The sequence below is a fragment of the Terrapene carolina genome, unplaced genomic scaffold (assembly GCF_002925995.2).
Source record: "Terrapene carolina triunguis isolate 2854851 unplaced genomic scaffold, T_m_triunguis-2.0 Scaffold58, whole genome shotgun sequence".
Classification (NCBI taxonomy): domain Eukaryota; kingdom Metazoa; phylum Chordata; order Testudines; family Emydidae; genus Terrapene; species Terrapene triunguis.
The window spans coordinates 73163476-73176868 of NW_020664409.1; the positions used below are offsets into that span (position 1 = coordinate 73163476).

General features: G+C 39.1%; 1 protein-coding gene across 1 annotated transcript in view; it reads right to left on the minus strand.

The window, feature by feature from the left end:
* RAD54B (RAD54 homolog B) overlaps positions 1–13246 on the minus strand; it is a 124900-nt gene extending 111654 nt beyond the window's left edge. The window contains exons 1-3 of the mRNA XM_024201966.2: positions 13159–13246; positions 7985–8138; positions 6828–7008 (exon numbers count right to left, since the gene is read on the minus strand). Coding sequence (XP_024057734.2) covers positions 6828–7008; positions 7985–8122 — 319 coding nt within the window. The 5' untranslated portion in view covers positions 8123–8138; positions 13159–13246. The remainder of the gene's footprint in view (positions 1–6827; positions 7009–7984; positions 8139–13158) is intronic.
* Positions 13247–13393: the final 147 nt, after the last annotated feature.

The window sequence follows — 13393 nt, forward strand, 5'->3', positions numbered from 1 at the left end:
GCGGCAATTCGACGGGAGGTCCTTCACTCCCAGGCGGAGTGAGGGACCGTCTGCCGAATTGCCGCCGAATACCCGGACCTGCCGCCCCTCTCCGGAGCGGCCGCCCCAAGCACCTGCTTGAGAAGCTGGTGCCTGGAGCCGGCCCTGTTTCTGAGTGTAGCCTTCATTGATTTGAGATTTACCATTCCATTCTCTCACTAGAAGAGAAAAGCTATAATGGCAGCAGGCCATAAAAGAGACCCAGTTTGGAAATAAGAACCATTCAAGAAATATATGTTTGCTGATGATGTTTTAAAGAAAGTCACACCAGTGAACTGGTGGAAATCACTTAAGCCAGGGGTCTCAAACTCAATTTACCTTAGGGCCAGTGCCAGTCCTCAAATCCTCCCAGCAGGCCAATAATGTCACTGAAGATGGTGTTCACACCACCTCCCAGCCGGTTTCCCACCCTTTTCCCTCTCTCCCTTGGCCTCATGCCACCCCGGCTGACTGCCCAGCGACTAGTGATGCTGCCTCCATGGCTGACTCTGCCCGGCAACTAGTGATAGTACCGCTGTCCCTCTCCCCCAGCCAATGGGAGTTGCGGGGGCGGCACCTGCAGCAGACAGTCGGCAGCATCGGTCGCTCCTGCCCCCACCCTTCCCCCTCCCAAGCCGGCAGCCATGAGGGTCGGATGAAAGAACTTTTTAAAAAGTTTCCGCAGGCCGCAGTGAGGAGGTTCTCGGGCTGCAGATGGCCCGTGGGCCAGGACTTTGAGACCCCTGACTTAAGTACTTGGATTCAGAGACAGCTGAAGTGATAATCTCACTTTTAACAGCAGTAGCTTCTTCTGACGGTGTAGAAAGAATATTTTCTTCCTTTGGACTAATTCATTCCAAATTGAGAAATCGTTTGGGACCTGAAAAAGCAGGAAAGCTTGTTTTTCTTTTCCAGATTATGAACAAACAGGAAAATGAAGGTGAAGATGACCGAGTTAGCTGCAAAAGCCAATATTTTAAGTTTCTCATGTTGACCTGGCTGCCATAGTCGATTTAATTTTTTTTTTAATATTTCATTTAACTATTTTAACAAAAACAAACCTGATTTAAAAAAACTTGAATGTTTAACTAAATTAAAAAATTCATATGATTGTTTTGTTAAAATATTATAGGTTTGCTGTTGAAGAAAAAAAATCCAGAATACATAACATTGTTGTTTTAGTTAAATAAAACAAATTTAAATGTCTGTCTGGTGATGTTCTCCTCCTAATACAGCATGGCAAGAAAATCCTCCAAATATTAATGATTAACCTGTTGAATTGGAGATAGTTCACCTCCCAATGACTTCATAAATATCTGCTTCAATTACCTTTGGTAAATGAAATAACCAAACAATCATTTTCTGATATAGCTGTAAAACTAATCTGAAAAGTTTTCAAAATAAATCACTATTAAAAATGTATACTGTATACCTTCTAAAAATGAAACCTACATCTGTCTCTGAGTTGTGAAAAATATGTATTAAGGTTATAACAACCAACAAGAATGCACTTTTATGTAGAAATCCATGATTAAATCGAGTCTTCCTGACTAGTGATTTAAATCAAATCCACCCTGGATATTTGGGCTACCACATCCATATTTCCTGACTTTTCTCTACATGCACAGGTATGTCAGAGAAAGTTAGATATGCTTAAACCTGAATTTACAAGTGCTAGAGTGCAAGATGCAGCCTTTTGTGCTGCTAACTTTCACAAGGTTTGGGGGGTATTCTGAGTACGGCAAGGAGTATATTTTTCCTGATCACTAGTGACATAAGTATAAATTTGACATACTCCATTGTGAGAAAAGAACAACTTATTTACCAATTTTTTTTTCTTAATTTTGAATAACTATTTGGGTTTCACTTTTCCCTGCTCTTTCCATGTTATTTTTATTGTATTGAATATATTGGTCAAGATTTACCCTGGAGATTGTATGTTGTAATCATTCTAGTCTCACACTGAATTTACAGTACAGTAATACTTAGTTTATAAATGTATGTTTTTCAAATTACTTTATAAAATTAAAAAGCAGTAAATCATTATAAAAAGAAAAAATGAAATATCTTCCTTCATCTGAGGTTCAGATATAGAATCTTCTGAATGTCCAGTTATGTTTTGTCCTACTGTTATATTTCAAGTTTCCTTTTAAAGCTTCCATTAAAAATAGCAGTAAACAAGTTTAAGATATGCTTGTGTTTTTGATTCATGTGATTTGTATTTATTAAACTGAAAGCCTGATTTAAATTTAAATTTCTCACAGCACAGTGATTTGAATAAGTCCCCCAGCACACTCTTGAGAATAATAAAAAAAAATTGTTTGACTCACTTCAGTTTTTCAGCTGAATACAACTGAAGAAATTCCATGAAAAAATGATCAAAAATATTCAGTTAAATGTACTGTTCAATTCAGACTGATAGAAACAATTAGTTTTATGATTCTTACTTCAAGATTAAGAATGTTGCTTTTCACAATTGCCTAAAGACACTATTGTATATCCACTGACACTCCAAATGCAAGCTACTGTCACACTGTTTACAAGTGAAACTTGACAGGCAATTAGGAGAAGGCAGAAAGATTTATCAAGCACAACTAGATTCTCCCTGATAGCTTCTGAAATCAGCACTCTTAAGAATTTTCATACTGGGAGATATATCACACTTTTTTCAAACATATTAAAGATTTTTTTTTTTAATTATCCAAACTTCTTGCATAAGAACACTGTTGCCCAATGTGAGGACACTAGACTAGTCTGGAGGCAAGGAAGAAGAGTAATAAGGGCAAGGTTAAATAAACTACTGGATTCCCCACACCCCGCCTCGCTGTCTCCCCTCCACTTCTCCAACGTAAATGTGATCTGGCTGGAGGCCTTCTTCTTAAAAGCCACCTTCTATTTGCACAGCTGCCCCAAAGCAGCTGGCTGCTGGAGCGGTTCATAGGAAGAGAGCTGTAGTGTCAGATACCAGTTCCACAAATCAATTTTCTCTTCTCTCTGCTGCCATGGTAGTCAGGTTAGCAATGAAAGTATATTTGGCATGGCCCCCAGGAATTCTCAATGTATACTACTTCCAAAGAGCATGCAAACTTTGAAATGCAGGAAAAAGGAAAAGCCAAAAAATAAATAAAAGAGAAAACAGAAACCTCACCCACTCTTCACCAAAAAATAACAGTAATAAAAAGACAATGTTTCCAGATAAAAGGAGAGGGAGCACATCACTCTCTCAGGACATCAAACAAAGGAATAAAGGGAAAGGTTTCCCATATACAAATGGGTGGGAAGAGTTCTAACAAATAAGATTTGTTTAGGCTAGGTCTACACTACAGCCTAGGTCGGCATAACTTATGTCACTCAGGGGTGTGAATAAACCACCCCCTTGAGTGACATAAGTTACACCAACATAAGCGCTCATGTGCACAGAGCTTCTCTATTTGACTTAGCTTCTGCCATTTGCGGATGTGGTTTTATTATTATGTATCAGTAGAGCTGTGCTGCTGCAGCACTGTACGTGTAGACATGCCCTTAGTCTCTTCATGGCACTTACCCCCCTACAAAGCCCCTCTAAAATACAGAAGTATTATCACCTCATTTTGCTGATGAGAATTGAGGCACAGGTAACTGATTTGCCCATAGTCATATATGAAGCTTGTGGCAAAAATCAGGAACTGAACAGAGTTCCCAAGTTCCAGTCCAAGGCTTGGACTGCAAAACCATCCTTTCCCTTCTTCATTAAGAACTGCCCACTCATGCTACCTCCTTTGGATTGATTTAGAAGTAGCACTTATTTATACTAAGATAGTGCTCAGAGGTCCTGTTATGTAGGAAATCACAGGACCAAATGTATTCACTCACTAGTAACATTGTTTTAAGTTTTCAAAATGTGCTGGTAGCACATTTTAACAACTAGTCCCCATGCTTTGTTATTATGCAAGCTAACTTAGCTGCCAACAAATCATGTCCTATGTTCTGAATACAAAAAAGCCCACCAAGTTACACTACCACACTTTGCCACTTCAAAAGAGACTGATTTTCCAACAAAAGTAATGATTAAAAAAAGTATCCTCCAAAACTATGTATTTTTGAAGGAGCATCATATTTTTCACTAGTCATAATTATACTTAAATGGCTTGTTGTGTAATAGGACCTTTTTGTCAATCTGCATCTAAAATACTAAAATTCAATGCAAAAATTCTTCAGGGTTGTGTGTTGAGAACATGCATGGTTTTAATCAGTAAAATTTTCCAGAAAACAAATACATAATATTTTCAGTCTAAACTAAAGCTAGCAAGGCAAGAGTTCTTTTATGTTAGATATGAGTACAGTTTTTACATAGATGCTATCTAATACAATTGTATATGTTCCAGAAAAGGGACACAATGAAAACGTGCAGCTGGAATGTCAATTTTCAGGTTTTAGAAGATTGAATGCAGAGCATTCTCTGGGAGAGGTATCAGAATGACCATCCAAATGAACTCAATTGTTTCAACGTCTACAGGTGCTTCATAAGAATTTCAATGGAAATTGAGGCATTTATTTGCACATTCTCCTGCTGTGTTTGAAACCTAAAAAAACACAGCAGCATTGTGCCAGTACAGAAGAAACAAAAAGTGAAAACTTACTAATGCAGCTTCATTGTCCACACTGAATGACATGTAGGTAACAAATATGGTAGAAGAAATTAAGATTTGTTAAATTGTTTTAATCATCTAAAAAACCCAGCTTTTACTAATAAAAATTAAATTACATCATCATGATAATATCCCTTTAACCAAACCAAACTGATTTTACCACTTGGTTAGAAAATTCATATATAATTCATTACAGTAAAAAAAAAAAAAAAAAAAATCTATGGAATCTGATTTTCATGACTGGTTTCTATTATTTTTGAGTTTCATAATAGCAGCAGCTTTAACAAAATAAAATTGATTATTAAGTTTCATGCTCTGACTGAAGTTTATGGTTTACATCATTTACATAATTGTTGCACTAGTTGTGCTGAGTAGCAGATGAAATGGTACAACTGGTAGGACTTATATGGGTACCTTGGAAAATACAGGATACTGAAAACAAATTAAGTCTTGGTAAAGTCTGGATCCAGGGATATGCTAGCAGAAGCTGGCGCTTGTATCCCAGTAATAGCAATTACTTTAAGCAGTATTTATAACAACAACAAAATAAAGCTCCTCTTATATAGTGCTTTTCATCAGTGCTTTACAAAGGAGGTCAGTATCCATTTTACAAAAGGAGAAACTGAGACACAAGAGATGAAGTGACTTGTCCAATGTCACCCAGCAGGCAAGCTGGGAAGAAGAACCCAGTGTCCTGAGTTTTAGTCTAGTGCTCTATCCATTAGGAAACACTACGTCCCTCTATTCAAAACTCTATTTCAGAAGTACTAACATGGATCTTCACAGAAAATCTATGCCAGCAGTATTCTCCCTTTAGCACTATGACTTCCAGTGGGAATCTTTCACTTCTATAGCAATTTTTGTGGGGGAGTCTGCTGACACAGGTTCCTCCACAAGAATATCATTTTGAAGCATCTGCCAGTGTGCAATTTAATGGACCCAGAGAACACAAACACTGAACATGCACTTACATCATAGAAGACCATAAATTACTCAAAACCAAAAAAAGGTTGTCCTCTGGCCACTCTTCCTACCACACACAAACACTTTAAAATTTGTATTTAAATTATAAGCATCAGAAGAAACAGGCGTTAATGTGTAAGACAGGTAAATGTGAGAGTCTTAAAAAGTTGAGAAGTCCCTTTCAAACAAACCGAGGTTTGTGATTTTATTGTGAAAGCCTAGGTCACCATAATCCGAGGACAAAACAATAATTTCTAACCACCATTTCACAGTTCCTTGCTATCATTACAAGACACTTCAGGTAAAGACTCAAAAAACAAAGTACTGAAAGAAGCCCCTAACAACTGCTCCAAAGAAGTCAAGTGATCATATGCACCAACATATATTTGAAGTTCTGTAAAAATGTAAGCAAAAATGTTAAACCATCACATCAGTCACATTTTATAATAGGGTTGGACATCACTTTGTTAAACAAAGACTTGATTACAATTCCAATGGTTATAAAGAGTCACAAATTGTAGTTTAAATTATAAACAGTTGTGGAATTTTTTTTTTAACGTCAGGCCCAATTAAACACACTACACTTAAAATAATAAGTTATTATTAATCATTAAATTAAGTCAGAAAAAATAAAAATAGTAACTTAACAGAAAACAAAAAGTGTTAGGGCTTGTTTATACTTGAAACGCTACACCAGCACAGCGGCAGCATTGTAGGGCTTCAGTGTAGACACTACCTACGCCAACAGGAGGGGTTCTCCCATCAGCATAGGTAATCCACCTCCCCAAGAGGCAGTAACTAAGTCAACAGAAGAATTCTTTGGTCAACCTAGTGTTGTCTACACCAGGGGTTACATTGGCTTAACCATGTTGCTCAGGGGTGTGGACTTTGAACATCCCTGAGCGATGCAGCTAGGTTGACCTAACTTTTTAGTTTAGATTAGGATTTAGAAAGGTGGTACCAACAGCTGGTCTCCAAGAATCTCACCACTTTCTTTTAGATCCCCCACCCAATAAATGGGAGGGGTTGAGGAAAGCAGTGGATTTGAGCAACTTTAATTTTTTTTTTGGTAGTAATACAGGAGATAATGCTACCACTACAAGACTTTAAGCATTTATGCAACATTCATGTCATGTCAATGAGTAACAAATCAGCCTTATGTTTTTCAAATACTTCCAAATTATATCACAGCAACTTTAAAAAAGTGAACTCTCTTACCTGCTTTAGTTCTATTTACTTTTTTCATTCCAGCAGCCTCACACTCTTTTTCTCCATTACACTTTTCCATGGAGCTTATTTCTCCAAGAGATTCCACAGCCCGTGTAGAATTTATATTTATACCACATATTCTAGAAAGAGCTCTTATATGCCCAGAGCCGCTCTGCTGTTTCTCTTCTACCTACAAAAACAGAAATTCAGGATAGCATTTTCCCAACCCTTAGTGCAAAAGTGAAAAATCTGCTTTTCCTTGAAAGATGAATAGTTCTTTTCCATATTTAAATGTATTACAGAAAATACCAGCTCACACTTTACAAAAATATTAAAATCTAAATTTCTCCTGTTGCCATTTTATGACAATAATTAGGTACTACCCACATCCAAACTTTAGTAGCTCTCTGCAATTTTGAAGTTTGGTTATACAGGTCAGGATTAATCATTTCTTCTCTATGGTAAGTTTGCAAGTCACTCTAGTCCAAATTCCACCACCCTTTGCTTACACTGAATAGTCCCATAGATTTTCAGTGGTACCAACTGAGAAGTAAGGTACTATTCATGCATAAGGATGGAAAAATCAAGCCTCTACTGTGTATATTTGTGTGTATACACACTGACACATGCAAATAAATAAATGTGCTTTTAATATAAATGGCCATCCGCAAAAGCAGCAACTCCTATTTATGAATTTTATTCAACAGAAGCCTTAAAATTAAAGATATACTAAAATGATGTCATACTGAACTTCTTTCTATAGCAGAGGCTTTGCTATCTTGTCGCCACACTGTGACTCAGTATATTGACATTTTTGAATTACCCATCTTAAGAAAGGACCTTATTTTCTGAAATGCTTTTGCCAGGACATTCAAAACATTTTACAGTTCAATCTCTCAGTAACCCAGTGAAGTACAGGCCAACTCTGCAACCCATGCGTTGGCTACAGTAAGACTTATATATATGCTGAATTCTGATACTTTTTACTCATATTGAGTAGCACTTTTACTTCAATGGTGAAGTTGGAGTAGTAATGGGACTACTTGAGGAATAAGGTGCAATTCAGCATGACAACTACTTGCATGAGTAAGAACTAATTATTGTTGGCATATTTTAGTTGTGGTGCTGCATAGCTAAATGTTTCCCCATCCCATTTTTCTTTTTACCTCAGTCAACTTAATTTCTGGGACCAGCTGTTCATTTTCTTTCTTCAGACAGATTGTGTTATTTTTTCCTGGGGGTATAAACCTTGGCTTTTTAGCTGAATTCCCTAGATGTTGACTTGGAGCTGCTGATCGCCTCATATTTACTTCTGCCAGTCTGAAAAACAGCAGGTACAGAAGTTTTTTGTGGCGAGAACCTTTAATGGCAGAAATATTTCAGAATATTACTCTACATGCACATCTTAAAAATTAAAGTATCTATCACAGTCTGTATCTCAGATCATTTCCAAGAGCAATTTTAGTTCTCAGGTTTAACATACTATATGTACGAAACTGATGTAAGATGTTCAAACAAGACATGCAACTACCATAATTAAAAACAGAGAAATGGAAATAGTAAACTGTATCTTTGCTAATCCACACTGTAGGATTCAGTCATTAACATTTCCACTTTCACCTAAGAAGTTAATGATGCACTTCTCAAGAGCAAGAGGTACTTTAGGGATGAACACTATACAAATTACTTTTCGACAAACTGTACATGGACTAATAAAGACAGACATTTGGAAATGGAAACTTCTCTTGTGCCCTTCACAGCTAATCTTGAAAATCCATTCCTGTACTCATAAACAGAGTACTGAATGTTCAAGATGCGCATCTGAGATTAGAATTCTGCCTTTAATAATAAATTAAACTGGTTGTGTAAACTCCCCATATCAAGATGGGAATAGAGCTGGGTATAGTCTCAGCTCTATATGCACTGTTACTATCCGGACAATTACTCTGTATCCTTTATTTCTAGTAGAACCCACAGCATGCTAGTTGCTTTCCAAACATCAAAGGCCATTGTCCACGCAGATGAACTCAAGACTATAATATACTCCAAGAAGTCATTCTGATACACTACAGTATACTTGCATCTATGGCAACTGAACTTGAAGATGATAATGTGTTTTTACTATAAAAATGTTATGTGGCAGTACAGGGACACAATGTATGGGTTCAAGTTTTGTTTAATTTTCTGAGATTATTTTATAATTGGGTTTCCAGAATTATTTGTTTTAATTACATGACAGATATTGACCAAGAATACAGTCAAAGCTTAGTAGGCCTCCATGTGACACAAACATCTCTGTCCTTTTGGGAACAGGACACAGACAGTATTGGTAACTACCGTATACTCCAGTGGCACAAATCTTTTTCTGCACTATTTTGCACTCTAGTGGTCTACTAGCTGCGCAGCAACCCTTCTAAGAACATTCACACAAAAGCAATTAAGAGGCTACTGTTAAGAAAAAACACTTCTTAAAAGATTTAGATACAAAAATGCTTAGCATCAATGACTGTTTTATAATTGTGTTTTACCTAACTAGTCAAACAGAGTGCATGTATGAAGCTACTGGCAGAGCTACACCTGAATGGAAGAATGATCACCATTTGATTTCACCCTGTATGTTAGTCACTTTCAGTGTGGTTGTACTAGGAACCACTCTTATTTTAAGGGATATCTTTGCTTTTCCCTGATCATATTCAAGATTTGCAAGCCTCTTCTTATGGCTCTGTTGATGCAACCAGTGGCTACCTTTCTTGTATTTATAATAATTCAATATCAGTTCCTTTGCTGCTGTTAAACTTAAGAATCTTTAACAGGCTCTCATGCAGGTATCTTTATGCATCTATGGAAAGATTTAGGTTGACTGCATTTTTTTAAAATGTACTATTTTTACAGCAAATAAAATGATACCAGTCAACATTATTACAAGTTACAAGGGTTATACTTCACATATTATATATGTTTTCTTAGGACCAGTCTTCTTTTAAATTGTAAACTCTGGGCAAGGATGTCCTTTACTATTACTTCTGGGGGAATTCTGTGCCACTGTGCATGTGCAGAATTCATGTCCCCAGCAGAATCTTTTTTTTTTCCTTCAGAAAATACATTCTGCCAGAGAGGCACTGCAATTATGCCTTTCACCCACGAGGGGATGCTGTTGTGCCAGAACAGAGGGCAACTGCTCCCATGCTGGAGCAGACCTCTATGGATAGGGAGAAGAGGCTGCCTTCCTCACAGCGCCCTGCCTGTAAGACCAGGTGAGGAGGCATGAAATATAGGGGGCACAGACAAAGGGCTAGTGGGAGGACAGACTGGGGCAGGGGTTGAGTGGGGGGCTGGGCTACATGAGGATGAGGAAAGGGGGTGGCTAAGTGAGTGTGCAGGGGCACATGGGGAAAGAGTGGAGGGGGTGCAAGGACATATGGGGATGGGGAGAGGAGGGGCAGCTGAGTGTGGGGGCAGAGATATATATGGAGACAGGAGGTGCATGGACACATGGGGACAGGGGCAGATATGCCTGACTGAATGAGAGAGGCAAGGGGTCAGCCAGGGTCTGCATGGGGGAGGCTCCCCAACTCCCTAACAATGCCCGCCTCCTCCCCCCCACAAAAAACCTGTTTCATACTTCTCTCACCTACATCCAACAACCTACATGTTCACTCCCAGGCTTCTTTCCAGCAATTACTTCCCTCTCCCTCAGTTCCTCCATTACCCCTTTCTCCCACAAGCCTTTCCACTACTTCTGAGGGGTGCGGGAAAATACGTTTCTATATTATAGTTTAAATGAATTATTACTCAAAGTTCTTTATTAATACGCCTAGTAAGGAATTTGTCAAAAAACATTTCCTGAATCTTTTTTGTTGTCTGTATTGTTACAGATATACTTGCTGACAGGTATTTTGAAATAAATTACCAAAATAATTGAAACTGGTGTGAGTATATTGTGTTATTTTGACAAATAAAACATGTAAAATTTTAAAATATTGTGTGCAGAATTTTTAATTTTTTGGCACAGAATTCCCCAGGAGTATATTATATATCTGTACAGCCCATAGGACATTTTGGGTGCTATTGTAATATTACATTATATATATTGTATACAGTGTATTATTGTATATTGCAAAGCATAATGTAAAGAACACAGAGAAAAATATAAAAAGCAAGAGAATAATTTTACACTAGCTCACTTTTTCTCAATGTACATACTCCTACTTTTACTAAAGCAATCAGTGAAAGAATACCCTATATGTACAAATACATATGAATTTTTAGAATACAACTGAGCAGATCTGTACAGATACATAAGGTTCCAGGCCTGTTAGAAAAATTCCCATGTTGGAACGGGTCCTTCTCCTGCAACTGACTGTAAGAAACAGCTAACAAGAGCAGCATTAACATCTGGATCTCTCTTTTGGAGAATTCTCAAAATACAAATTATCATAGGACTTTGGAGTACTAGACAAAAGGAAGCCACTAAGATGTATAACAAGCAAACAACACTGGATATTTTGGGGCAGGACCAGAGTACAGGTAGCTAGGTGCATTTTCTCCAGTGTTTGTCTGAAAGATGGCTTGCAATGTTACCCACCTTTACAGGCATTCGTTACTATTCTATTGCAAATTTATAAATCAGGAAAGAATGTGAGTGGTCTTGTTGTAGTCGGTTATACTAGTCACATGTATAAAGTTAAGCATTTACCTAAATGTTCATGGGAGCGGAGCCTTAAATTTCATGCAAGAATGGCCCTTATACTATTGCACTGCCCAGTTTGTTTGTATTTTTTAATATCATGAAGGGAGCAGACACCATGTTCGAGATGTTTATATAGCAATCTCAGACAGCAGATGGCTCACCTTCCCTACCCTAATAACATCAGGTTAAATCTTTGTATAGGAATAATAATCAGGAACATCCAAAATAGGTACAAAATACAATGCAATTTGGAGTGCACTGACCTAACTTGATCTACCCACCTAACTGGCAGTAACTTCCAGCTATCACCTTGTGAAATAGTGCAAATTAATCTGGAAAGTTTGCGTTATACGTGGTATGCACATTAGATGTCTAAAAGATATCCAGATACTTAATTTTAAATGAAATCCATTGAAAAAAAGTTTTCAGGGTCAGTGCAGTTTTAAAAGTTTCTACCGCAACAAATCAGGAGAATCTGAGATTTTGACAAATTTCATTTTATACCCCAAAACTTTACCAAAGGTTTTAACCAAAAGTAATAGGTATGGACTGTTCAGGAACAGAAACAAGTAAATAAATATACAAATCATCTTCTTGTCAATGCCTGAGACTGATGTCTTTGATAGCAGCACTATTTCTTATTGCTTGTATTAGGGGTTCAAGACTGGTGCATTACTTTAATTTCAATTTATATACATATATACCTCTACCCCGATATAACGCTGTCCTCGGGAGCCGAAAAATCCTACCGCGTTATAAGTGAAACCGCGTTATATCGAACTTGCTTTGATCCGCTGGAGTGCGCAGTCCCGCCCCCCCGGAGCAGTGCTTTACCGCGTTATATCCGAATTCGTGTTATATCGGGTCACGTTATATCAGGGTAGAGGTGTATCTGGAAACACACATTTACTTGGTTATCATATACCTCAAAACAAAGAAAGGTAGAGCTTATTTCTGATAAGAAGGCAGAGCATGTCTAATTTTACAGGACAAGTGGTTGGAAGAAAACTGGGAGAACACGTTAGAGAGGAGGGGTGACTGCCAATATTCTCATACTAGGGGCATAGCCACTTAGCATCCCGGCCCACCCAAATCTGAGCCAGGGTGTAGTGCTGCCACAGCAGCCCGGGGCATCACTCGAGCCCCTGAAATCCAGGACGGAGCTATGCGCTCGCCCTTCAGAAAACTACGCTCTGGCAACTCTGCCTTGCCATTTTCTGTGCTGCCCCATGCCCAGCTCAGCAGGTGAAGCTCAGTGTCTGGGGGGTACCAGGGCTAGGAAGAGGGCGTGGCATCTGGGGAGAAGCTGAGCTAGCACAATCTGTCATTGCCCCTCCACCCAAAAGTCGGGGCCCACCAAAATTTCCATTCCTAGGTATGCCGCTGTCTCAAAAATACACAGGCATGCCGAGAACACGCCAGTTTCCCTTTTCCCCTCTTAGGCCTCACACTCCAGTCACTGCATTAAGTGTGTTCCAGAGACGGGCAAGATTAAAAGTCAGCCAAAGGAAACGTCGCTTTACCCCCTGATGCCCGAAGCAGGCATCGCCCTGCAGGGATGAGCTGCTGGGCCGGGCAGGGCTCAGCCCCCTCCGCCAAGCCAGTAGCTTGTTCCAAGTACCCTCTGCTCCCCCCGCGCCCGGCACTCACTGCCAGACTCCGCCTCCTCAGTCACTGCGCCCCTGCCCCACTCACGGAGCGGTACGCTCAACTCAACCGTCCCGCCGCAGCCACCGGCTCCCGTCAGCCACTTGCCACAACGCGCATGCGCCCTGCTTTCCTCCCACCGGCCATCGTTCAAATGCGCATGTTCCTGTCGCCCATCCTCACTCCACCAGCTGTTCTGCACCCGCGCGTGCCCACTTGCCTCTCCCCTCTCTTGAAC